Source organism: Idiotropiscis lumnitzeri, chromosome 12 (genome assembly GCF_059441095.1).
Source record: "Idiotropiscis lumnitzeri isolate Australia: NSW breed Sydney's pygmy pipehorse chromosome 12, RoL_Ilum_1.0, whole genome shotgun sequence".
NCBI lineage: Eukaryota > Metazoa > Chordata > Actinopteri > Syngnathiformes > Syngnathidae > Idiotropiscis > Idiotropiscis lumnitzeri.
The window spans coordinates 18,212,120-18,237,844 of record NC_142402.1 but is presented as its reverse complement, the minus strand read 5'-3'; the positions used below and the strand labels follow the sequence as shown (position 1 = coordinate 18,237,844).

Below are 25,725 nucleotides of genomic sequence, written 5' to 3'. Positions count from 1 at the left end.
GTTTATTCACGCGAATGTTAGTCTTGTTTATTTTGTGACGTTCCTTTTATATTCATGTATGCGGCATCACACTTTGTGTCTTCTTTCTAAGCATTATTTATTAACACCATATGGGAGTCGGGCTTTTGCTGCGCCCGCGGGATCACCTTTGGAGAGGCATGTAAAACAAATCTGTGCCTTCCGATATCTTTGGCCAACTGTCACTCCGGTTTTGGCACGCATGACTGCGAGCCGGCCTTCAAAGACTTAATTGCGGACACGTTGAGTTCTTCCCCATCTTCTCTTTTCTGCTTCTTCGCTGTCGTTTGTTGACATTTTTTTCCTGATGTTCACACTTGAACCATCTAGGGTCAGTCTCTTTCCATCAAGCGCACTGAAAAATCAAAAGTGCACTTACAAACATGGCGTAAATGTATCACCTTGTGGAATTAAACATCCTTTCTCATATTTGTTCTGTTGTTTAATGGCGTGTTTTTTGGGGTAGTTCGGTGTGTGCAGTATTTCTTCTCATTACCCATATATTATTAGTAGTGATGGGTAAACAAAGCTTCAAATCTGCTTCATGAACCAGTTGTAGTATTTTTGGACTCCTGTAGATTGCACTCTCTGTTCAACATTGGCCTGAAAGCCATTTTTGAAACCCTTGATTTCAACCAACAGTGCCCTCTAGAAGACTCCAAAATAAAACAACTGGTTCATGAAGCAAATTTGAAGCTTCATTTTCCCATCACTAATTATTAGTATTGTATGGAAAATTGTTTACACTCCCAAGTTTCTCCGCCCGTAACATGGAAGCTAGACTTGGCCTGAGGAGGATGGCAGCATTGGATATCTTTTGGATGTGTTCAGAAGGTGTAATGTTTAATTTCGTAAAACTCATCAGACCCTTGGAAATGCTACCATGACAAGCAGCTTGTGTTTGAACAAAGTGTTTGTCATGTTAAATGTATTACCAAGAGTGTCACAAAAAAGAGAAAAGATGACAGAAATGATTAAAATTTAGATCTACAGCGATGACATAATGTGCGCATAAACACTACTCAATACTACTACTAAATATCGTGCAATTTGTCAAACATAAAACTGTTAAAGAATAAATGTATTGTGATTAAAAGTTAAATACAATTCAACTCTACATTCCAAATGAAAAAAATTAAGCTGCTGCAATCACATGCAATATGTAAATATAAAATTCATTCAATCAGCTGAGATGCGCTCCAGCACGCCCGCGTCCCTCCCTCGTGAGGATAAGCAGTTCAGAAAAGAAATTGATTCTTTTACATACCACTAGAGGGCGTCCTCTTATGACTCATAGTGTATGGTTTGTATGAAAGCCTTTCAGAAGTTTGTATCCGAGGTAATCCTGACTTCCGTTCCTAACGGCCGCACAAAAGGATGCCGACCAACACCTCCAAAGTCCACAAACCTGATGCGCAACCGAGCTGAGACTGCAGATTGGCTGGGAAGTGTGAAAATCAGCCATTCCCTTGCCCACACTCAAACCACCACAGCAGGCAGCTCCCTGGAGCCGAGCTGCTGACACTTGATAGCGATAGTGGGTGGACCCCCAGGAGCTGACGACTACTTTCATTTCAAAATTCGAACAAGCCACCTCCTCACACCAGCGATGCTTCTCTTTGGCCTCGACGGTTGAGCGCTTCATTGCTCCTCTGTTTCGGTTCAGAGGCGAATTATCGGCTCTCTATCGCAATTACGGCATTAAGAGTAGTATTCAATTTTTTTTTTTTTGTGGAAAAACTGGAGAGATGATATGGAGATGGATTTGCTCAAAAGGCTCCACTTTATGGCCCAAAGAGGAGCTATCCTCTTAATTCCCTGACTTTTTTTTTTTTTTTTTTTTTGCTGGCAAGACGGAAACGTTTTTAGAGCGATGCTGTATGAGGTGGGCTGTCATGGAAATGCTGACAATATGAGATGTAAAGAATCTATGCTCACTGGCATGGAACAGCGTATTAAGACTGAATGACAGCCAGAGAGCAGTTCAAAAGCCAAACGTTAAATGCGCATGAGGGGAGGGTGAAACCAAAGCAATATCAACATGGAAACTGAAAATCTTACAGCTGCTCACATTTTAAGATAAGTTGTGAAGTTTTTAGTTACAGCCTCCGGGGGGGGGGGCGGGCAAGGCTATCTCACAACAAAAACTTGGAAACACTTTATCAACAATCAATATCTATTTTTATTTGGAATAAAATTGCACACCAAATTTATTTTAGTAAACGAAAACTAACGAAATCAAAAAAAAAATTGTTAATGAAATAAAAAATGATTTAGAAAAACGTAACGTAACTGAAAATACATTTTACATTTACAAAACTAACTAAAACTAACTCTGTTTTATAAAAAATCTTGAACATGTGTAAAACAATTAAAAAAAAAACTAATATTAAAACTAAGTGGGTTTTTTTGACAAAAGCAAAACTAATAAAAACTAAAAACCCATCCTGAAATGAAAACTAACTAAATTAAAAAAAAAAAAAAATTGCTTGACGGCAATTAGATTAATTTTCCCAACCCAAAAACATTTTTTACAAACCCCCCAAATCTTTCAGAAAATCCAGATAATCTTTTAATCTACGTTCCCTCTGGAGAACGGGGAGAAATATGAAAAATAATTATTGGAAAAATCAGAAAATACCCAAAGGTCATCAAGTGGGCGTGGCAATGCCCCTGCGGCCTCTCCGCTAGCTCCGCCAGTGATCCATTGGCTGTTGGTCGTCTCACGTCGCCGCAAAAACTGAAAGTCTTGTGTAAATATCAAACGTCTCTGAAAAGCTTGATCTAAAACAGCTGCAAGTTTCATCTAACGCAAAACGATCGAGAACTTTGAGGCAGATCTGCTTTCCACCGGACCTAGCATTGCCAAATTGAGTTTCCTAAAATAATAATTTTTTTTCATAATTTCCTAATTTTTGTTCACAACACGGTCTTGTGCGAAGATGCACTTGATGAACGGTGGCAGTCGCAGTCGTCTGCCTCTGCAAACCATAATTTCAACCGTTTATGAATCAGGTGGAATTCTGGGAGGTTCGCCTCCCCCTCAAAACCCCAAAGTGTTATTTTCTCCGTTTCTTTCCACCAGCCTCCGTTTCCTCTCCCTCTCTCTCTTTTCCCTCTTCTTACCACTCCCACGAAGTCCACAAGAGTCCAGCGAGGAGAAGATGACGACTATTTGCCGAGACTGATGGCTTCTTCCTAGCAAAGTAAGTCCAATATATATTTTGTAGTTCATTTTTTTAAGGGAACGTTTAAACTGGTTCATAAAGTTTACATTGGCTTCAACTTGAATTGGATTCGGAACATGTGCGTGAACTGAATTGCATCATGCAGGAAAACACGCGGGAGCAAATGCACTCCCAGAAGGGACGATCAGCTAATCGTTACATTGGAACATTTTATTATGCTTTTGTTTCTCTGCCGTGTATCGATTAGATAAAAATAATAACACTGGTCAACAGCAAAATTTAAACAGAAATGAATTTGTGTGTCTCTAAAAGTATTTTTGATTTCAAAACGGTGTTTACTTTTTTTTGGAGCACATTTATTTATTTTTATTTAGATATTTTGATTTTTAATTAATTTAATTAGTATTTATTTTTTTGGGGAGTTGTTTTTGTTATGTTTGACCTACAAAAGCTTACAATAAAGATTTTACCATGCGTTGTAATTTATAGCTTTGATGTTTCAGGAAAAAAATCCAACTGTTGCTCGACCTAACCCTTAATTATAAATATTACTAAATGCATGACTATATTATTATTGTGATTATGATTATGATTATTATGATTATAATGATGATGATGATGATTATTATTTTTATTATTATTATTATTATTATTATTATTATTGTTGTTATCATTATTATTATTATTGTGAAAACATAACATGCGAGTGAAAAACAAGGACAGATTTAGAATCCGTGCCCAAAAAAAGGCATGTAGTTTACTTGCATCTCTGATTAAAATAATTTGTAAAAAAAAATAAAAAATAGCTGCCCGGTGCAATTGAAATTTCCTCTAAAGCGGCATTTCGCTGTCACGCAAATGGAATAAATTGAAACAGAACGATAAACCATCCTCCCCCCCCCACATTCCTTTGTTTAAGATCTTTTTTAAAATCACAAAAATTGCAGAAATCTACTTTAATGTCTTTAAATCTTTTTCTTTGCGAACATGTTTAAAAAAATATTTTTTTTAATTACAACAAAGCTTCTTTTACTCGCTTTGCTTGGAGTTGTGGTGCTATTGGTTGTGTGAAGCACATTGAGTTGCCTTGTGTGTATGCGTCCGTGTCCGTGTGCGTGCGTGTGTGCGTGCGTGTGCGTGCGTGCGTGTGTACACTGAAATCTTATTTTAGAGCCTGCATAACTCCAAAATGACGAGACAGACTGTCATCGTTGCATGCGTTCATTTTCTCCACGTTGTTTCTGGGTTGATGCAGGTGTGCGGCCCTTTGGGGAAGTGTCAAAGGTCATGGCGAGGGAGGAGGCCGCACGCCAGGTTGTCTTCACCCTGCTGGTTGCCGCAGTCCGCTGTCAAGTGAACCCAGGTGGATTGCTCTCTCATCGATTTTGTGTGCGCGTCGTAAAAAGTAGGAGGCTTGCTTGCGCAAAATGTGCCCATGCGGCGCACGTGAGGCTAAAATAATCTTTTGCATTTAGCGATCATATCCGGTGGGTGGGCTTAAAGTGCAGTCGAGTGTGTGCGCGTGTGTGGCTGACCCCGAAGTAAGACAGCAAATATCGTCCGAACAGGCAGACCTTTCACAAGCATTTATTTTTTTTTTTTTGAGGCGTAGTCGTGGGCAGCACACACAGCTCCACACTCGCCCCACTTTGAATACTTTCACAGCATAAGGCCGATTTGTTCTGCTGCTGAAATATAACAGACATTTTCGCCGGGGGGAGTCAATGAATGGTCAGATTCCCGGAATTCTGAAACAGCAGAAGAAGCACAAGGTGACGTTTGAATATTTCTTGATTTTTATTCGAATTTGCGTCGCATTTCATGACAATGCAAAGTCAAACGTGCGCCTCATGCTGGAGAAGGGAACGAGCGCTGAAGAGCGAGCCTCCTGAGACTGGCGCTCACACAGTGACGGCTCTGTTCCACTCTAGAGGCCTTGCAGGGCCGCAGGAAGGGGAATGGCTAAAAAAAAAAAAAACACACACACACACACACTTGTAAATACACAGCCCGTATACAAATCCATATGGTATGCGAATGTTTTCATGTATCAAGGATGCCTTGTGTGTGTTTGCAGAAATGTGTCGCTATCCTCTCGGAATGACCGGTGGGCAGATTCAGGACGAGGACCTCTCCGCTTCCAGTCAGTGGTCCGAGTCAACGGCTGCAAAATTTGGGAGGCACGCTCTTGTTTATTTGATCTCAGCGTCATTTTCAATTTTCAATCCGTCCTTTTTTGTTCTGTGTCGTTCCAAAAGCCGATTGATTGTCTTTAATCCTGCGCAGGCTTGATTTCGACAACGGGGACGGAGACGGCGCCTGGTGCCCTGACGTTTTGTCCGAATCTGACGGCCTTAAAGAATATCTGCAGGTGGACCTACGCTCGCTGCATTTCATTACGCTGGTGGGCACGCAAGGGCGCCACGCGGACGGCATGGGGAATGAATTTGCCCAGCGGTACAGGATCAAGTACAGCCGCGATGGCAGCATTTGGGTGGGCTGGAGTGATCGCGAGGGGCGGCAGGTGAGCACCTCAAGTGTCATTGCAGACGTTTGCAAAGGTTTAGCATTAGCTTTAGCTTTAGTTTGTTTGACTTTAATCCAGAGAAAAGCAGGTCTAAGTTGCGGTGCAAGGGCTGTTCACGTTTTATTTCACGACGCTGTGTTTGTGACGTAGCGAGTACACATTCTCGGCGCGGATTTGCTGTTTGCATCGTGACGCCACGGAAAGTTGACATTGGCAAAGCTGGGTGAAATCAAAGAAATGCTCAGCTCGTGCGGCATTAGCTTTCCTCTCCTGCGCTGAATTTGAAGGGGATGTTGTAAGCCACTTCGTTTGGCCAAGAATCAAATTGGCTGTGTTCACGCCCACAACATCGCAAGCGCCCATTTCCGACTGCGAAAATAGCAAAAGAAACCAAACTCCACCCACAATTAGACTGCACTTGTCAAAAACAAGTCGAAATCGTCAGATCAGAAACCGTCTCATCAATTCACTGAGATGATATTTCAGAAAATGTTCTTTGAGCTGGTGAGGTATACTTTGGTTCTTGTCAAGAATGCCGAGAAAGTTAACATCCACATCCACCGTAGGCAAGGCAGCACTCATTTGAATTTTTGTCGTGTGAGGTCTGAATGTTCCTCTCCTCCGCCAGATCATTGAAGGAAACAAGAACGCGTACGATGTGGTGCTGAAGGATCTGGAGCCTCCCATCATCGCTCGATACGTGCGCTTCATGCCAGTGACTGACCACTCTTTGATCGTGTGTATGAGAGTTGAGCTCTATGGCTGCGAATGGCTCGGTTCGTCAGAATTTTTCTTGGTGACTACGACTAGCTGAGTTGCCAAATCTGACGTATGTTTTTTGTTTTTAGATGGCCTGATGTCTTACAGCATCCCGGCGGGGCACCAAATGGTCTCTCGAGGCCTGGATGTCTACTTCAATGACTCGGTTTATGATGGAGCATCAGCCGAAAAGTGAGGCCACGCGCCAGATGGACAAAAGTCTTGAGCTACACCTCGTGACGAAAATATTGAGTGGTGGGCGGTCAAGACCTTCTCTGCTGGCCTAACATAATCAAGAAATCATCATCATCATTCTTCTCATTGATGTCATATTCTATCCTAGTGTTGTATTTTGAGGTTTGAGTTTTTATCCAATCAGAATTCAGGGAGCTCGTGTTGCCAGGCAGATTTCATAATCCCAGTAGCACGCACTATTCGTCCGAAGCCTTCAGATACAATCGTGCGGGCATCTGCTCCGTCAAAATCAATAGGCTTTCAGATTTCATAGGCAGTCGCGAGAGCCAATCAGATCACGAGTTGATGACATGTCTTGAAAATGGCCTCGCAAGTGAATCCGCAATTAAATCCACACAAACCTGACTTCCATTTTTGTGGGCTGCTCCAAATATATTTCTCTCCCCAGCAGAAAGACAAAAGGTTTGGGTCAGCTGACGGACGGAACTTGGGGTTTGGATGATTTTCTCCATAGTCACATCTACGGAATGTGGCCGGGGTACGACTACGTGGGCTGGAGCAACCGCAGCTCCCCCAAAGGTTACGTGGAAATGACTTTTGAGTTCGACCACATCCGGAACTTCACTTCAGTGAAGGTGACGAGACAAAATAGAGAAATGGACTTCGAAAGGGATTTTTTTTTTTTTTCGCTTCATCTTTTTGTCGTCCGCAGGTTCACTGCAATAATATGTTCAGTCGAGGGGTGCGGATGTTCAGGCAGGCCACCTGCTATTTCCGGTCGGGCTCAAACTGGGAATCCGACCCGGTGACCTTCAGGCCACCTGTCGACGACGTGAGCCAAAGTGCCCGTTTTGTCACCGTGCCCCTCGGGGACCATACGGCCATCGCCATCAAATGCCGTTTTCACTTCGCCGACCTCTGGATGCTGTTCAGTGAAGTCGCCTTCCAGTCAGGTGCGATTGTCTTTGTTCTCGGGACATTCCTATTTGATTTTGTCGATCCTGCTCTCGTCCTCCATCTTTATCTTGGCTCCCTTGTCTTTCCCCACTGTCAGGCTCAGCGGTGTACAACACATCTTTGGCTCCTCGAAAACATGGACACCCAACTAACACGCTGCCAGGTTAGGTTTGGTTATCTCACCGACTTCTAGAAGAAGGCCCAACCGACTGGATTTATTCTTGTGTTGACCAAATTGGAGAGTTCGTTGCTTAAAAAGAATTGATGCTGAACACGATGCTTGATTCAAACCACGAGGACAGCTAATTACATAAAGAAGCTCAATTTTTGTGTTAGCAGACATTGCCCCCTGCTGGTGGACTTTCATATTTTTTAAACATCCAAATAAATTGACATTATAAATTCAGGGTTTCTTTTCAATCTCGTTTCTGATTTAGGGGATGATCCAACTCACAAAGTGGACGACAGCAATACAAGGATCCTGATTGGCTGCTTGGTGGCGATCATCGCAATCCTTTTGACCATCATCGTTATCATCTTGTGGCGGCAGGTGTGGCAAAAAATGCTTGAAAAGGTGCGAGAACGGTCATTTGAGTGCAATCGTTTCCCACGTATGCATTTGCCGATAACCTCAAGCGGTGACTTTGATCCTTTTCACCACTAAAGGCATCACGGCGAATTCTGGATGAGGAGCTCACGGCACGTCTTGCGGTTCAGACGCAAGCCTTTTCTTTTCTGCGCTCCTCGTTGTCTTCCTCTCTCTCCACTTCCAACTCCACATATGAGAGGATCTTCCCTCTTTGCTCCGATTACCAGGAGCCTTCCCGCCTTATCCGGAGACTGCCCGAGTTTGCGCATTTCCCGGAACACCTGGGTGAGGTCACAGTGGAATGAAACGTTTCATTGCAGTCGTTTCAATGTTGTTCCATTTGGAAAATAGTTCAAATTGGGACATTTTCCATGGGAATTGAGGGCAGTTTTGTGGTACTCTCAACACAAATGTACACTCTAAAAGATGCTTTCGTAAAAATATGAATATTTACATCAGGAATTGAAGCCAATGCAGTTACATTAATCTTGTTTTTTTTAATTTTTTTTTATGAATGCTCCAGAAAAATTGGACTTCAAATTTAGTATGCAACAAAATATGCAAAAAAAAAAAAAAAAAGCCATTACGTAGATCCAGTCCAGTCTTGAACCCAATCTGCTGAGTCAAAATGCTTAACCCAACCTTGGGTAAAAAATAAATCAATAAATAAATATCTGCTCAAAATCCGCAGCTGTCCAATCCAAGTGAGCGTATTAGGAACACAGCCCAGCATTTTTGAGCGTATCAAATTCAAGAATAAATATAAACATTTTGGTTTTGCCCCCGCCCCAATAAGTAAATAAATAAATTAATTAATAAATAAATTGAAATTTTCCAACTTTGAAAATTCCATCAAGTTTGTCACATTCTGTTGCGCTCTTCTACTGTCTTCCTGCATTAGGTCCAAGCAACTCCCACCGCGGCGTTTCGGATGGCGCCCCCCACTATGCAGAGGCCGACATTATCAGCCTGCAGGGGTCAGACAGCAACAGCCACTCGGTCACAGCTGTCAACCTCGATAACGTTGCCGGCCAACATCCATCCATGAGAGAGTTCCCCAGAGACAAACTCACATTCAAAGAGAAGCTGGGGGAGGGACAGTTTGGAGAGGTGCTTTCAGTTGTGTGCCTCGTTGCATTCTGGATGTCGGGGAATTCGGTTGCATTCAAAATGTATTTTTTTTTTTTTAGGTGCATTTGTGTGAAGCAGAAGGCATGCAGGCCTTTTTAGATGACGACTCATCTGGAGGAGGGACCAACCAAGCACTCCTACTAGTTGCTGTTAAAACACTGAGAGAAGATGCCAACAAGAATGCAAGGTAGCGACACTGAACAAAAATGTGGTGAATTTGCTCAATTTTATTCCGCCAAGCGGTTGCATGAAAAAAAATAATTTGAAGTCTAGGACATTTTTTTAGTAGACTGTAAGTCTACCAGATTCAGATGATTTTAATTTGTGCAAGCACTTAACGAAATAAAGTTGATTTAAGTCACCTGATGTTTTTTTTAGTGTTGCCAGCCAATTCTCTTTTATTTAAAGTGCTTAGAAGTAAAAAAAAAAAAAAAATTAAAAGACACACTACAATAAAAGTAAAATCACTTATTCTAATTTTCCATTTGAGAAGAATTAAAAAAAAAAAAGGAAAGCATGAAAATATAAAAAAAATAATGTATATTGCCAATTAGGAACGATTTCCTGGAGGAGATCCGAATCATGTCCCGCCTGATGGACCCCAACATCGTCCGTCTGCTGGCCGTGTGCGTGGACACGGATCCTCTTTGTATGATCACCGAGTACATGGAGAACGGAGACCTCAACCAGTTCCTCTGCCATCTCAAACTCAAGGAGGTTGATGACGACTCTGAGGCATTACAAGAGGACAAAGACGACAAGAGGACGGTCAGGTCGGTTGCGATATCCTTTCGTGTGTTTGATGTCGACAAGACACTTCAGTGGCCTTTTGATTGAAGTCGGAAGGTTTTCAACTCATTCACTGCCATTGACGGATATAGACGTCCAGAAAGTGCTTTCATTTTACCTGGGCTGGTCGTGAATGAGTTTAAATTGTATCGGTGATAAATGTTTGGCATCCGGATGTTTAAATTGTTAACCTCAATAATAAACAACATCCATCCATTATCTGAACCGATTTGTCCTCTCGAGGGTCCCTGTTGATTTATGGCAGTAGGCGGAGCATGCAATGAATTCTAAAAATGCTCTAAAATAATCTTAATCATACATAAAAGGAGAAAAAAAGCAAAGTTTTTTTCCTGGATTTAAAAGTGCATACACTTCAGGACTGTCGGCATCCTGTTACATTTTTTGCGTGCAGCATGACAGCTAAATGCTGATGCACCATGTTTGTGTTCAACCCAAGTCTGCTGACTTCAGTCAGAACCCGACTCGGTTTATATTCCATGAGCATGTTTTTAACATTTAGCTTTAGCTAACGATTTTTGATTTATCTGACGATTCATTTGTTGATTATTCGATGAATTGGATTAAAAACAAAAACATTTTAATTCCCTGCCTTTATTAAAAAAATTAAAAAGTTATTTCAAATTAATGTTGCACCAAAAAAAATCTAAATAATAAAGATTCAGTTGCTAATTTGGTCAAAGCAATTAATCGATGATCAAAATTAATATCGATAAATTTGATAAATTGTCGATTAATCGTTGCCCGTCTGGAGCCAACTGGAAAACATCGAATCCACGACTGATATTCTCTTTGTGACTTTTTGCTCTTCAGCTACAGCAAACTGATTGGCATGGCCGTGCAGATCGCCTCGGGTATGAAGTACTTGAACTCTCTCAACTTTGTCCATCGTGACCTGGCCACACGGAACTGTTTGGTGGGCAAGAACTACACCATTAAGATCGCCGATTTCGGCATGAGTCGCAACCTGTACCGCGGGGACTACTACCGGATCCAGGGCCGAGCTGTACTGCCGATCCGCTGGATGTCTTGGGAAAGCATTCTGCTGGTGAGTGCTCTGAGGAACCCATCGAAATAAAACAAAAGTCAACGCTTCAAAGCCACTTTTCTTCCCTTTTATCTGACTTCTCTTTGGAACTTCCTCAAAAATGACTACGTCGTGGCAAGTTAATCAGTCCAAAAAAGCGCAATGCATTTTTTTCATGTTCTTGATTGGATTTATTATGTTTGCTCATTTTCAGGGTAAATTCACCATGGCGAGTGACGTGTGGGCATTCGGGGTGACTTTGTGGGAGATTTTGACTCTTTGCAAGAAGCAGCCTTACGCCCACCTCTCTGATGAGCAGGTCATCGAAAACACGGGCGAGTTCTTCCGGGACCACGGCAAACAGGTGAGCGGCACACCTTGGGACACCTCATGGAATTTTGTTATGCATATTTATATGCAGTGATATTGGAAACGCGCTTATAACTCGATAATAGTGAGGTGTCGTGGGAATCTTCAACTTCACGTCACGTTTGTGTCTTGTCATGTTTTCAGCATGTTGACGACTCACGGGTCTGTAACATACCACATAAAAAGCTTTTTTTTTTGTCAGCTAAAAAAAACAACAGCACACTCTGTGCTGTCGACAAAGTGTTAACAAGCTTCAATAACACATGTAAAAAATCAAATTCAATAAAATTAAAATAAAACATTGAATACATTCAACCATTTTTTTTAAATCCCAAAAGATTGTCACCTGCTGAATGTAACTAATAAAGTATCGTGTAATCTTAGTTACTTTTTAAAGCAAGTAATTTGTAGTTACTTTTTCAAGGTAACCGTGACAACGCTGCTAATATGTGACAAAAATGTAAGATTGACGAGAATTGCCACTCATTTGCATGCGATTTGTTTTCACTGACAATGTCACGTTTTATTTATAAAACATTTTATTTTATTTATTTATATTTCCAGGTCTACCTGCCCCAGCCGCCTTGCTGTCCCGATGGCGTCTATAAGGACCTGATGCTGAGTTGCTGGCAGAGAAATGCCAAACAGAGGCCGAGCTTTCAGGACATTCACATTCAGTTGGTGGAGCACCTGGCGTAATACGCGGGGTCGTTTTTATCCGCCAAGCACGGCCTGCCCAGTCAGAACTTGTTCTGTATAAATGTTGAGTCACATTCAACCCTGCAAATGTTATCCAGTTGTTTTAAACTAGTTTGCGACAAAGGGACTGTATATATTAAAATATGCTTTTTTACGTAGGACAATTCTCGTATTGAATTACTCAATGTATTTATTATTTTGTACTGCCTATACGGTGTCTGTTTATAAGTTCCAGTTATTATTGTTGGTGTTTGAAACATACTTGTGTAGCTTTTATAATGTATTTTCAGAAATCGTGTATCCTGTATGAGACAATTTAATTATCATTGATTTTATTTTTTAGATCGGAAGACGTAGCAACATACACTGTTTTAACGCATGTTGATTTGCAGAATTAAATAAATTATTAAAGAAAATATGCATTTTCCCACAAAAGACACTCGTGTGACACTTTGGGACATTTTGACCTGCTTCATCTATTTAAGACCAATAAAATAGTTGTTTGAGTTTGTCACTCAGCCTATTTTATAAAGGAATCAAAATTCTCAAGAGGTATGGATCATAAATTCGATATGCTTCATTAAGTCGTTTTAGAATCCAGTGACTCAGAAAATTACAGGCCTTTTTCATTTTGCCAATATATTTAATTCAGTTTTGTTATCTGTAAAATGTTCAAAATAACGCTATTCTCAGATATGTTTGTTCAATTTTGGTAAATGCGCCGGCATTATTCGATTTTTCATTATTCTGCTACATTTTTTTGACAATTGATTGAGACTGATGAGTACGCCAAGGTAGTGATAGTGACTGAATTGCAACATTCGTTTGCTCCACTGAAACAAGAAATTAAACGCTTTCACATACAGTCAAGCCTGAAATGATTCATACACCCCGGGTATAAATTATTTCAGGCTTGAATATATCTGATTTACTTGCAATATGGATGGATAGGCCTGCAGCCAGACTTGACTGTATATTTCATGCAATGGCTCCCTCATCCAAAATTTGATAAATGATCAACTCTGGCACAAAAATGACATTTTTAAGGTTCAAGCATGAGACCCCATTTTACAATCCAGAAAATAAAATTGAAATTTTCTTTCTTTTTCTTGATTTGAGGTAACAATTGAAGTATACTCGTTTTAGTTTGTCTATTGCGCAATGCGTTTGTTTTTGGCTCTCGTCACTCGCCGTAGTTGAAAGATGATTGGCCAGCCTTTCGCATCACGTTACTGCCTCGTGCACGTGGATTGGCTCTTTTGTTTACACCGGAATCGAACCATGGCACCATGGATACAGTTCCGCCCACTTTAGCGGATCCCGTCCGTCTCATTCAACTTTCTCAGTCAACTTTTAGTCATTTAACGATAGCAAAACATCAGTCAGACATGGACAAAGTTGTCATTGTCACCGGCGCGAACAGGTAAATTAATCGCGCACGTGCACGTTATTCCCATAGCGAAGAGAAGTCATTGAGCGTTTTGCGATCAGCGGTGTAAGATTCTATACCCTGTTGCTTATCTAAAACGTAAATATTTGTTTTGCGTAGAATAATTGCCACATGAGAATAATTAAGCTAATTCCTTATCTTTATGGCAAACGAGCACGTTGCGTCACAGTTGGCGAAACATTGATTCGTAAAAGTAGCACTGTCATTATAAATCTTCATGATGAAGCATGAACGAACAAGCCTCAAACTGCAAAATGTTATGTTATGTGTTGGTATTCTTCTCCAAATGATTTTTTTTTTAAATTAATTTTGTTATGTCATTTTAAAACAACCGGTGGTGAGACGTCAGGACCAGCAAGACGGCCTTTGCTGATCTAAACACAAACACTGGCCTACATTTAACCTCAATTTGAATATTTGTTCCACAATATTTATGTATTCCATCCATTATCTGAGTCGCTTCTCCTCACGATAGTCGCGGGCGTGCTGGAGCCTATCCCAGCCGTCTTCGGGCCGGAGTCGAACCCTGCACCCCTGCACGGCGATGCCTTCGGGCTAACCAGTAATTTAGTCTTCAACAAAAAATATGGGAGAAAAATAATTGCAATTCAGTCTCTCCTTAAAATCGTTCAGCCCTGTTCGATGTAACTAACGATTGGAAGGTAGCAAAAGCACTGCTCATCGATTCTGTCTTCTTGTTGTAGTGGCATTGGTCTTGCCTTATGTGAAAGGCTTCTGGCTGAACGCATCCAGCTCCGTTTGTGTCTGGCGTGCAGAAACATGCAGCGGGCCGAGGCTGCCCGCTCTGCCCTCTTGGCGTCTCACACCGAGGCGCGGGTGGACTTACTGCAGCTCGACGTGGCTTGCGTGCAGTCGGTGCTCGCTGCTGCCCGAGAACTCAAAGCCAGGTTGATACGTTGCTGATTTGACACATTTGACAGATTCATTTAAGATGATTTTTTTTTCCCTCCGCAGGTACAACAGAATTGACTTTTTGTATCTAAATGCCGGAATAATGCCCAATCCACAAGTGGATATAAAAGCTTTTTTCAAAGGTTTGTTCTCAAGGTAAAAATGCCGTTTATTACTAATCAAATTTGTGGAAGCTAAAGGGCCTCTTTTGACAGTCCGTGTATTGACCTAACGTGTCCCCCACTCAACAGAAACGCCATCAACATGTTTGCGACAGCAGAGGGTCTTTTAACACAGCAGGATCGCCTCAACTCTGACGGTCTGCAGGAGGTTTTCGCCACAAACCTGTTTGGACATTTTCTTTTGGTACACTCCCAAAACAATCAGATAATTGGATAATACACTTTGTTAGGTACACAAAGGGCTTCAAAGCTTGAAATTCTGCTTTTACAAACATATTAAATTGCTGTTTTGACTGACGTCCCAACGGTACTCCAAATAAGAATTTATTATTTTCTTGTCGTTTGCTTTTGTGCACTACAATTTGCTTCATATTGAGTAGCGATGGACCGATTATCGGCCGGGCCGATATTTGGCATTCTGCCAATAATTGTCATCGGCCTTTTCAATAACTTTCAAGGCCGAGAAATTAAAAACTCATTAATTTATATCTCTCTGGTGTGCTGGTGGCCCTGCCTGCAGAAGCAGATTGGCCCGCCCACAGGACCATCTGATTGGTTCCCTGTGCAGTGGGCAGCAGCCAATCAGCAGTAAGCTGCCGGTTTGCTTTTTCACCTCGAGTCACACGCACGACAGGAGAGGCAACAAGACTTTGATTTGGGTAGTATAAGATGTGAGCGTGACATCAACAACACAAAAACGGTTGGAGGTCGGAATCTGTCAGGTTTGCCACTCGTGTTTCTGTGCAAGGTCAGAGAGCTGGAGCCGCTGTTGTGCGAGGCGGGTCACACGTCACGGGTGGTGTGGACCTCTTCAAGTAACGCCCGCCGCACTGCTTTCAACATGGAGGACATCCAGCACAAAAACGGGAACGAGCCGTACAGTTCCGCCAAGTATGCGTCCGACATGCTCAGCGTGGCGCTCAACAGGCACAAGAACAGCCAGGTTTGGGTTTTTTTGCACGTGGCACTTTTGACATCATTGCAAACACAATACAGTGCTTTGAAGTACCGTAATTTCCCCAACAAAATGCCAACCTCAAAATCCCAAAAATCAGCCTTGAGAGCTTGTTTTTTTTGTTTTTTTGTCTGCGTAATACGGTTCCCCGATCTTTTATTATCAATGACTGAATAAAGTTTCAAAACATTTCAATAATGTGTAAATGCTTTTAAATCCTTGTTTAAAAAAAAATGCTTTCCCCACTTTTCCAATATCTTCTATTAAGGTAATTCAAAGCATTTTCAAAATCACGTTTTCCAAAATGTACGTTCATTTACTAATTTGCGTAAGCTACTTTTTTATTTCGTTAATTTTATTTTAAATGTCTTGAACTCTTTTGTGAGTAGCTGATTTTACATGTTGTACTTTTAATTATGTGAAGCACATTGAGTTACTTTGAGGTTGTTGTGTATGCGGCCCCAAAAGAAGAAAAAAGAAAAGACACCGTCTCGTGGCATAAAAAACAAAAAAAAAATTTTAATTAAAATTTCACTTAATAACGTACATGAGAAGTTGACATCCTGGAGAATGTACCATAAATTCCACCTTTTCCTATATTTCGTAACAATCGTAGGTGACTCTACAATATGCAAATAGCCAACGTGCTCTTTTGTGCGCGGAATAAATCCCGCGAAGAGAGATTTTGGATGTTTTATTATTTTGGAGGACAAAAAATATGACTTATTATTCACAAGTTGAGACATTGCACCATTATACCCGGTGAAACTGGAACAACAGTTACTGCTAAAAATGTTCTTATTTTTCCCATCAGGGGCTTTTCTCCTCTGTGATTTGTCCAGGACTGGTGATGACCAAGCTCACTTATGGGATCCTGCCCTCCTTTTTCTGGAATTTCATCATGCCAATCATGTGGCTGGTGAGTGCCAAGTGATTTTTTTTATTTTTTTTTTTTTATCTGAAGCATCAAATGGTGTTTTGTGTACTGGGCAGATCAGGATCTTCACGAATACGTTTACTCTCACGCCATATAATGGAGCGGGGTCACTGGTATGTCACTAAAATCATCAAACGTATTTCTAAAATCCGAGATATTTAAATAGTGTGGACTTCCACAGCATTGGCTGTTCCTTCAAACGCCAGAGTCTCTGGACCCGAGGGCAAAATATCACAGCTTGACATCAGGACTTGGAGCAAACTACACGGAACCGCGGCAAGTAAGTATCTCGCGGACTTTGATCGCGATTAATCAATTTATTGGCAAGAAGAATTTTGAGAACTGTGCCTGCCGTAAGTGTTGCCTTTTACAAATCTGTTAATACCAAATTTGGGTTGACACTATCAGTTTGAATCGCGTTATAAGTGTGTTGAGTAGTGATGGGAAAATGAAGCTTCAAATTTGCTTCATGAACCAATTGTTGTATTTTCTTTTTGTGTTCTGTCAGATGGACATTGACGACAGTATGTGCGAGGAGCTTTACGAGAAACTACTTCAGTTGGAGAAAGACATCAAGAGAAGACTGGCTGACGCTGACCAAAATCAGCACCAGTGACATAAACGCGTGTTCTATGTAATGGACAACAGTTGTGTCATATATGTACTTTTTGCTTCTCTGCATTTTGAGTGTCATCATGGATCATATTTAATATTAATGTAACCCGTTGCACTAAAGTCAGCTGGGGTAAAAGCTTCAGTCCACCCTTGACCCTAATGAGGATGAGTGCTACACAAATGGATGGATGATGGCTAGATCAAATGCTTAGAAAACCAAAATCTTTTTTTAATTGCTAGTCCCCAATCAAAAAAAAAAAAAAAAAGAAGCAATAAACCATCTGGAAAGATGTTGTGGATTTAAACATGAGCAGGAGGCTCAGTTACATCAGCGACACTTTGGTGAACTAGAGTGGCTAAGCGAAGGAGCAGATTCCACAGAGGACAGACAGATGTGTTTCCACCGCCTGTTACTCGCCATGTCCCTGCTGACCACATCGTTGCTGCTTTTTATAAACTGCACAATCCCACCTAATCTCGGGAAACAGCTGCGACAGCATTTTCAAAGTGGGGGGGCTTTTTCTTTTTTTTAGCAGTAAGACCCTATGCCAGCGGTTCTCAAACTGGGGTCATGAAGAGGACACCGGGGTCTGCAAAATAATTCACAAAAAGGAAGTTGTATCATTTTAAAAAGTGCATTGAACCTCCATATATTGACATGACAATAAAACAAAGGTGTAATATTGAGTAAAGTTGCATTTTTTTAATTGTCTCGTAAAAAATTTGACTTGTGGCAGGCTATTGGAAAAAAAATGTATGGCAGGCCGAAGATGGCCCCTGAGCCCTAGTTTGGACACCACACCTCTGCTCTATGATGTGATTCAAGCAAAAAGTGTTTTGATGTTATAATAATCATGAAAATGTCTAGGAGAGTTCAGCGAATAAAAATAAATAAAAATGTTACGGCTATTCTGCTTTTCTACTCACGTGAAATTAAAAAGCCGACGACTAGATTGCGTCATGATAATCATGTCAATAAAAACATTGCAGGCCCGGGGGGAGGGGCGCTCACGCGCGCGCACGCCCGTGTCCCGGATGTCGTGCGCCACCGGAAGAGAAGGGGCCGCTCTCCCAGCCATCTTGTGGCAGCATCCAGCGACCAGCTCGCTTCAAGCCTCGTCGAATCGGCGGTGAATCCTGCTGAAGGGGCGCCATCATGCCCGGCCACCTGCAAGAAGGCTTCGGCTGCGTCGTAACCAACCGGTTCGACCAGTTACCGGACGACGAATCGGACCCGTCGGAGATCCTGAAAGCTGCCGAGAACAAGAAGAAGGAGGGGGCCGCTGCTGGCTCCGCTAAGAGCGGCGCGCAAGCCGCCAAGCAGCCCAAGAAGGAGTCGCAGAAGGACCGGAAGAACCCGCTCGTGGAGAAGAAGGACGAGTCGCATCCTCCGGTGCCGCTGAAAAAAGACGGTAAACATTCGGCCATGTTTGTTTTGGTGTGATGCTCAACTGTCCGGCTAGCATGCTAGCCGCTGCTGGACAGCGTCACTCGGCGGGAGGTCAAGATGAAGCCTGCCTGGCTGCCTGCTTGCATGTTGTTAGAGGACACACGGAGGTGGACGTCCTTCACTCGGTCACTCGTTCTCTCGGATCACAGGCAGCGACTCGTGCATGCCTCTGGAAGGCGGTGGCGGATGCATCCGGTTGGAATGTGTGCGTCGGTTCGGTCCGGATGATGCTCGCTGCGCTCTTTGAAGTCAACGCTGATGACGAATCACGTTAATTAACGTGTGTGCATTTAACAGCATCTGCGATGTTTTCGGGGGGAGGTTATCGCAGTGTGCTGCACAAAAAAATGAAACTGTCAGTTAAAATATTGTAGTCCTGTGGTTCTCAAACTTTTTGGGTCAGGAGACGCATTTCGGGGGAGGAATTCTTATCCAAGGACCCCCTCTTCATACCTCAGCCAAATACAGTGCTTGGTCCTAGACAAGAACATTAGCATTTTAAAAGAGAAGCCCAAAAAAAGGTTTACAATATGTTCTGCTTGACCCAACTAGCCTAAAACGCATTCTGTTGGGGGAATCTAAATTAAGCTCGTATCCCACTGAGCAGCGAGTGTTAATGTTAATTTTTCGTCAGGATTTGTTTAAGGTCGCAAAGACATTCGCAAACAATTTGAATAGTTGGAAACAGTTTTTCTCTGTGCAAAAAAAAAAAAATTGTTTCTTGGAATATGCTAAATTTATTTGTGACCAGAAAGATGTGATACTGTCGCCGTTCCGTGAGATAAGTGCTTTAAGTAGAAAACCTGTTACTTGCTGTCGACCGAAAAGGACATCACACTGCCGAAGGGCTCGGGTCATGACAGTTGCAGCTCAACTGTGTTTTTTTTGTTTGTTTTTTGCAAACGGCGTCCTTCGGCACTGTGATATCATTTTCAGTTGACAGCAAGTGGCAGTGAAAGGCAAAATTCAAAATTCTGCCAGGATGGCCGAGTGGTCTAAGGCGCCGCGTTCAGGAGCCAGTCTCCCCAGGAGGCCTGGGTTCGAATCTCGAATTTTCCCATTGTGGGACTAATAAAGGCAATATTATTATTAAAATTGCTGCTCCCCTTGAGATGGGAAAAAAAATCTGGTGAATTTTTCTGTTTATGCAATTCTTATACAAATGCAATATTAATCAGCAGGGCTGGGACGATACACTTTTGTCACAGTCCGATACAGATCTAGGTACTTGGGTGACTATCCGATTCCGATCCAATCCTTGAGAGTTGCTCTTCCGCAAGTTCTAGATGTACACCCCCACTCGAGCAAATGTAATATGCCTCCTTTTTGACAGAATGAAGGATGTTAGCCGAAATTTGATGGACTGTGCTCCTGCTTGCGCTTTTGACAGGCATGAGGCGAGTGGGTCGCCGGCCAGAACAGCAGCAGGGTCACCAGGGCTCCCAGCACCAGGGGGGGCAAGGTGAGGGGCGACCCGGAGACAAGAGGCCAGACCGCAGACCCCCTCGTGAGCGACGCTTTGAGAAACCCGCCGAGGGAGACGGCGGCGACTTCCCCGCAGACAAGTGAGAGTCGCCACGCGATCAATTATATCCGGAACCAAGAGCACGTTTGAGCTTCTCTCGTTGTTTCCCTTGTCTTCAGGCCCTCTGCAGACCGGCCCCCCAGGGGGCGCGGTGGCGGGCGAGGTGGGCGTGGTGGACGAGGGCGGGGCATGGGCAGAGGAGAAGGCTTCGAGTCCCGTGGCAAACGAGACTTTGACAGATACAGCGGCACTGACAAATCGTGAGTCCTCACGTGCAAATGAAGTCCATCGATTGTTCCTCAGTTTACGGCGGTCCTCTCGTAAGACATTCCCGGGGTACAAATGGGTGAAGGCGAATGTGTTCTCACGGCACAAGAATGTCGATCATGATCGTGCGTACGGCACAACTGGCTAAAAAAAAAACACTTCATGAAGAAGAAAAAAAAAAACGCGGCACCCGCGTTGGAAATAATTCACAAGATCGCTGAAAATCCAAAATGTATCATTTGTGAAGTCCTTGGCTCGAATACTTAGTTGCACAAGCTCCCTTGCTACTGTTGCGGTGCTCTTGAGCAAGGCATCATCAAACTGGCAATTTGAATTTCACCTGAAGGGATGCAAATGAGTATAATAAATTCCAAATTTCAATTCCAAATTGCGTAGATTCCGGTTATGTTGCAGCCTTGGGAACAAAACTTTGCTGTAAACTGAGGGACGACATCCCCCCCCCCACACACACACGCACGCAAGTTACACAGTGTGACTGATCGCCGCTCGCTCTAAGTGTTACTTGTGTGTTGCTCTCGCCTCAGGAATCAGAAAAGCGAGGACAAGCGTAGTGGCGCCGGCTCACACAACTGGGGAAATGTGAAGGAGCAAGCCAGGTGAAGATTCACTCTTGTATACATACACACACACACACACATTCCGATGTGCTCCAAGTGCGTTGATGGAGCGTTCAAGGACGCTTGGGTAGTTACTAACTTAATTTTTCATGTTTTTGGTCATTCAACCCGTTTAAGTTGTCAAACGAACTCTTTACCAAGATGCCACCCCATTAATATGAAAACGCTTCCCTGAGGCGTCGGTCTTCGACTTGAGGTCCATTTCCACAAATCACCATCGTATCAGTTCGTGGATTTAGTCTTCCTGTCCTGAGTTGCACCAGGAGTTGAGTTTGTTGTAGCGAAGACAAGATCTGTCTCTTGCGTCCGTGTCACAATCGAGGCCATTCATTGCCGTCTCGTTACCTCGTCAGGGCGCATGCCGCCGATCGCACAAACGAGCTTTTGTATATTGCGCAATTGCAAATATCTCTGAGCGTTATTATAAACTTTATGGACACATGTATACGTTGAAGAAATTGCATCTTAGTGGCCAGTTGAGTGGATATGGATATTGTTTACTGAGGGAAAACTTTGTCAGCCGTGTATGCCATTTACTTCCTAAATAACACAACAGCCACAAGAGGGCGCCAGTGACTTGTATCGCTAAGATTTCACGAGTACTCAATACACACTCATCCCTACTTGTTATACTTTTGTGACATTTTTATCAGGGGTGTGCAATCATTATCATCAGTAAAGGTTGGGCAACACAAAATGGCTGCTCTTCATATCTTTCAGTGAGGCTGAACCCACTCCTGCTCCTGCTCCTAATACGACCGCTGACAGAGAGGAACAGGCTCCCGCCGGCTCTGAGAACAAGTAAGTGTTTGCTTCCTGTCAGCTGGTTCGTAACTTGGATTGCGTAAAACTCGCATCGTGCTCCGGCTCCGCAGGGAGAACGAGGTGGAAGAAGTTAAACCGGAAGGTCCCCGAGAGATGACGTTGGACGAGTGGAAGGCCATGCAGGACAAGGAGCGCACAAAGGTGGAGTTCAACATCCGGAAGCCCAACGAGGGCGCCGACAGCCAGTGGAAGAAAGGATACGTGCTGCACAAGTCCAAGAGCGAAGATGTGAGTGTAATAATTCCCAAAGTGATAAAAAGGAGAAAGAGCCCAAACTGTGGAAATTTCATTTCATTGATTTTTTTTTTTTTTTTTAAATAACACTAGCACTCTTAAGACAACAATGCTTTAATACTATGTGCTGGCGAGGAAGGTGTTACTTAATTAGTTTCAATTATTCCATGTTAGTGTGACCTCAAAGTATGTTGGAAAACTCTGCATTCACCCCTATTTGAATTTTCAGAGGCCTGTGGGAGCGTTGATTGATGCCTCAGAAACTGAAGTCGATGCACAATCTCTGTTACAAAAGGTGGCTGCACCCTCACATTGGTTTAACCATATACACTTAATGAGATCTTTAAAAATAAATCAATAAAAACGCATGTGAACGTGGCATATTTTTCTCCCAGGGCACTGCCGAGGAATCTGCCGACCACCACTTTCGCAAACCGGCCAACGACATCACCTCTCAGCTGGAGATCAACTTTGGAGACCTGGGCCGCCCCGGCCGCGGGCGCGGGGGCCCCCGTGGAGGCAGGGGAGGCCGCGGCGGGGGCGGCAGCAGGCCGGCGCGTGGCGGAGGGCGCCCTGAAAAGGTAAAATGGCCGGCGGCGACAAAAGATGAAAATGTGCTCGCCGCGGCGCAATGATAATAAAAAGGCCTAAGCCTCGAAGCGCTGATGTGGAAAAGCTGCTGAGGAGCTCCCTGAGAGCGGCCCGGTGAGCACACGCAGCTCGCGTCGCCGTGTGCTCATCCCGCATATGCTTTTCGAGCACCAGATATCAGTCTTTATTTTTGAGATGCCGTAAAGTAGGATTTAGTGCATGTTTTTTGTTTTTTTCAAGAAAGTAGCCTTTTGTTGCATTTGTTCGGGCACCTCCCTGGGCAGCTGCTAAAGGGTCCTACAGAAAGTTTTATTTTATGACGCTTTGGGGTTGCTCTTTAAGGCTATTCCTGACCTTGTATAGCTTCTAAACCTTTAAACTCGGGTCTGTTAATTTTTTGGGGCGGAACGGTGAATCCCAAACTCATCTCTTGTTTTCCCGCCAGGCAAGTGGCGTGTCGGTCCCCAACGTGGACGACCCCGAGGCTTTCCCCGCCCTGGCCTGAAGTCTCCTTTGCCGCCACCAGCCCTTCCGCCGGCCCCCCTCCCCCGTTGACGAGGCTTGCATGCTTACCACATTCTCAAATATTTAAGAAATTTGGAAAAAGTAAAAAAGGTCAGCAAAAAAGACAGTCATCCCCTACTCGCACCACCTGAGGACTTAAATTTTACCTGCGAACAAGACAAAAAAAAAAAGTGGAAAAAGGACCTCTTGTTACACTGACATTTTGTATTTTGAAACGTGAAAGCAGGGATGTTTTCATCGCTTTTTGCCCAGAGATTATGCATAATTCATGGAGTTTTGTTTGTGCTGCTTGAAATGATGCATTTTCTGCAATTTGGGGGGTTTCAAATGTGAGTCTTTCTCTTTCAGCTCAGTATTTTGTGGTCCTAGAAGACTGGAGTGCTTTTCTTCCCTTCCAGTGTAACAAATACACACTGATGTGGTAGCACTACACTACATACGAAACGTGTATTAGATAGTTCAAGTGTGACTTTTAAAAAGTGTAATTATCTTGACGATCCACCTCCTGAGAGACACAAAGTGAGAATGGGTAACCAGGCAACAGTGACATCCTACTAAAAAAAAAGAAAAAAAAAGCTTTGGATTTTTCTGCTTGATGTGCAGTGAAAGTAAATGCCTCTTTTCCTCTTTTTTTTTTTTTTTAAGGGAGGGGCAGGTTTTTTTGTTATGTTTTATTTTTTGGGGTGGACCAGTGGTTAGTAACGCTTTGTATCCCCCGTTCCAGATGTGCCGCCTGTTTGCAGGATGTGTGTATCTTTAGGCTGGTCCTCTTAGCTCATACGGACTGTACTACTTGTAAATTCAGGACCACTAAACAAATGCTTTTATTTTTATTTCTTATGTTCAGAGTGCGAGTGTGTGTGTGTGTGTGTATGTATATGTGAGCGTGTGAAGGAATGTGCACTTGTGACTGCTAGTTAACTTAGAAAGTATTGGTCTGCTTCACGTGGACAAAACCGTAAGCAGGTTCTTGCCATTGATCGTCTAAAAACGTTTCTCGATAGATGATTGCGGAGGTCCAACGCATCTCAAAAAGCGCTTGGTCTTGATCTGAAGATTCCCCACAAACTTCTGTAGACCATATTTTGCTGTGTTTTTTTTTTTTTAATTGTTAATTTTATGAGTGCGGCAGCACTAATGCATAATGTCTGCTGTTGTTGTGGAACAATCATGATCTACAGAATGTAATTAAGCTATTGTTGCGTGGAGCCACCTGCGTCAGCATCGCCAGCAAGCCTCGTATTTTGATGAAAGGTGTCAATGGGAGGGGCTGAAGTGTAGCAAAGTTAAAAGTACAGTGCTTCGCTTTGACTTGCTGGTGATGCACTGTTACAGGCGGCTGAATTTTTTTTTTTCCCCTTGTACGACTGTTTGAGCCACATGACGGTAAAACTTTGTGCAAACATCCCTGTTCTAATAAATTGCTTTAGAGGTGTAAAAATGTACTCCAAATGGAAAGTGAATTATTCTTTATAAGAACAAATAAGAGGTAGTGAATGTTAGGGCAATATGGTTGTTATTTGAATGGGATACTAAACAGAAATTGTGCATTTTGCAACGTCCCTCCTTTATTATTGGCTAAAATGAAGACCACATAAAATATTTAAATGTGGTCATGTAAAATGACAGACATGCAATGAATAGTTTGTAGATAGATTGCATATTACTAGCATTTGTTGTTTTGTTTTTTTTGGAGCTACTGTATATTTATGTTTAATCTTTTCATTCAAGTCCTGGCTTCCGTTTCAGAATTTTTTTTATCTTGCCTTGTAAGGTTAATCTGTTGGGGGAAAAAAGCTTATGCTATAGATTTGGCTATTAGTGTAAAGTGGAAAATGTTTTAGGAAATAAAAGTGTGAAGTCAAGTCAACAATATTCTATACAATTGTCCTATACACCCCATACGAGTATAAACAGCATTTGATTCGTCTTGCGTTTGTGGAATATGAATTGAGCAGAAAAATCAACTCACAGTGGGCGGCCATTTTGCTTTGTCCTGCCACTTGTTGTCAACTGGATATGACATCACAGTGACGTAAAAGAACTGGACTTATTTATTTTTTGATAAGCTCGATTTGTTAATGTTACCAAACAAAAAAATGTAAACTGTCCTTGGGCCAGGGATGGGTGACTGGCGGACTCTGAGTGGTTTCTTGATTGGTTAAAAATAATTATAATGAAGCAAAAAAAAAAAAAAACTTCAGAAAACATTAATAACGGTTTCCAACTAAAACGGAAAATAATGTGCATCTGAATTTTATTCGCCGTTCTAGACAACAGAACTGACCGACCAAGCAATATTACAAAAACTGAGCACCAATACTTCATCACATCGTCTTTGAGAGGGTGAATT

General features: G+C 42.6%; 3 protein-coding genes across 3 annotated transcripts; all 3 read left to right on the top strand.

The window, feature by feature from the left end:
• Window positions 1–3,118: 3,118 nt before the first annotated feature.
• Window positions 3,119–12,625, top strand: LOC148326342 (discoidin domain-containing receptor 2-like). Its single transcript, XM_088310862.1, has 17 exons — window positions 3,119–3,224; window positions 4,462–4,569; window positions 5,284–5,386; window positions 5,493–5,730; window positions 6,362–6,509; window positions 6,582–6,684; window positions 7,139–7,322; window positions 7,400–7,640; window positions 7,742–7,807; window positions 8,082–8,218; window positions 8,311–8,518; window positions 9,135–9,343; window positions 9,424–9,551; window positions 9,919–10,137; window positions 10,985–11,219; window positions 11,413–11,562; window positions 12,132–12,625. Exons 2-17 carry the CDS (start codon window positions 4,494–4,496, stop codon window positions 12,264–12,266), a joined length of 2,580 nt encoding a protein of 859 aa, XP_088166988.1. The 5' UTR covers window positions 3,119–3,224; window positions 4,462–4,493; the 3' UTR covers window positions 12,267–12,625.
• Window positions 12,626–13,540: 915 nt separating this feature from the next.
• Window positions 13,541–17,998, top strand: hsd17b7 (hydroxysteroid (17-beta) dehydrogenase 7). The gene is made up of 9 exons (XM_088310203.1): window positions 13,541–13,689; window positions 14,421–14,624; window positions 14,692–14,784; window positions 14,880–14,994; window positions 15,559–15,753; window positions 16,580–16,684; window positions 16,759–16,815; window positions 16,884–16,982; window positions 17,211–17,998. Exons 1-9 carry the CDS (start codon window positions 13,556–13,558, stop codon window positions 17,316–17,318), a joined length of 1,110 nt encoding a protein of 369 aa, XP_088166329.1. The 5' UTR covers window positions 13,541–13,555; the 3' UTR covers window positions 17,319–17,998.
• Window positions 17,999–18,346: 348 nt separating this feature from the next.
• LOC148326340 (SERPINE1 mRNA-binding protein 1-like) lies at window positions 18,347–24,817 on the top strand. Its single transcript, XM_088310202.1, has 9 exons — window positions 18,347–18,729; window positions 20,158–20,332; window positions 20,412–20,552; window positions 21,105–21,176; window positions 21,918–21,998; window positions 22,073–22,250; window positions 22,486–22,551; window positions 22,652–22,837; window positions 23,293–24,817. The coding sequence occupies exons 1-9, from the start codon at window positions 18,474–18,476 to the stop codon at window positions 23,350–23,352; spliced, it is 1,215 nt and encodes a 404-aa protein (XP_088166328.1). The 5' UTR covers window positions 18,347–18,473; the 3' UTR covers window positions 23,353–24,817.
• Window positions 24,818–25,725: the final 908 nt, after the last annotated feature.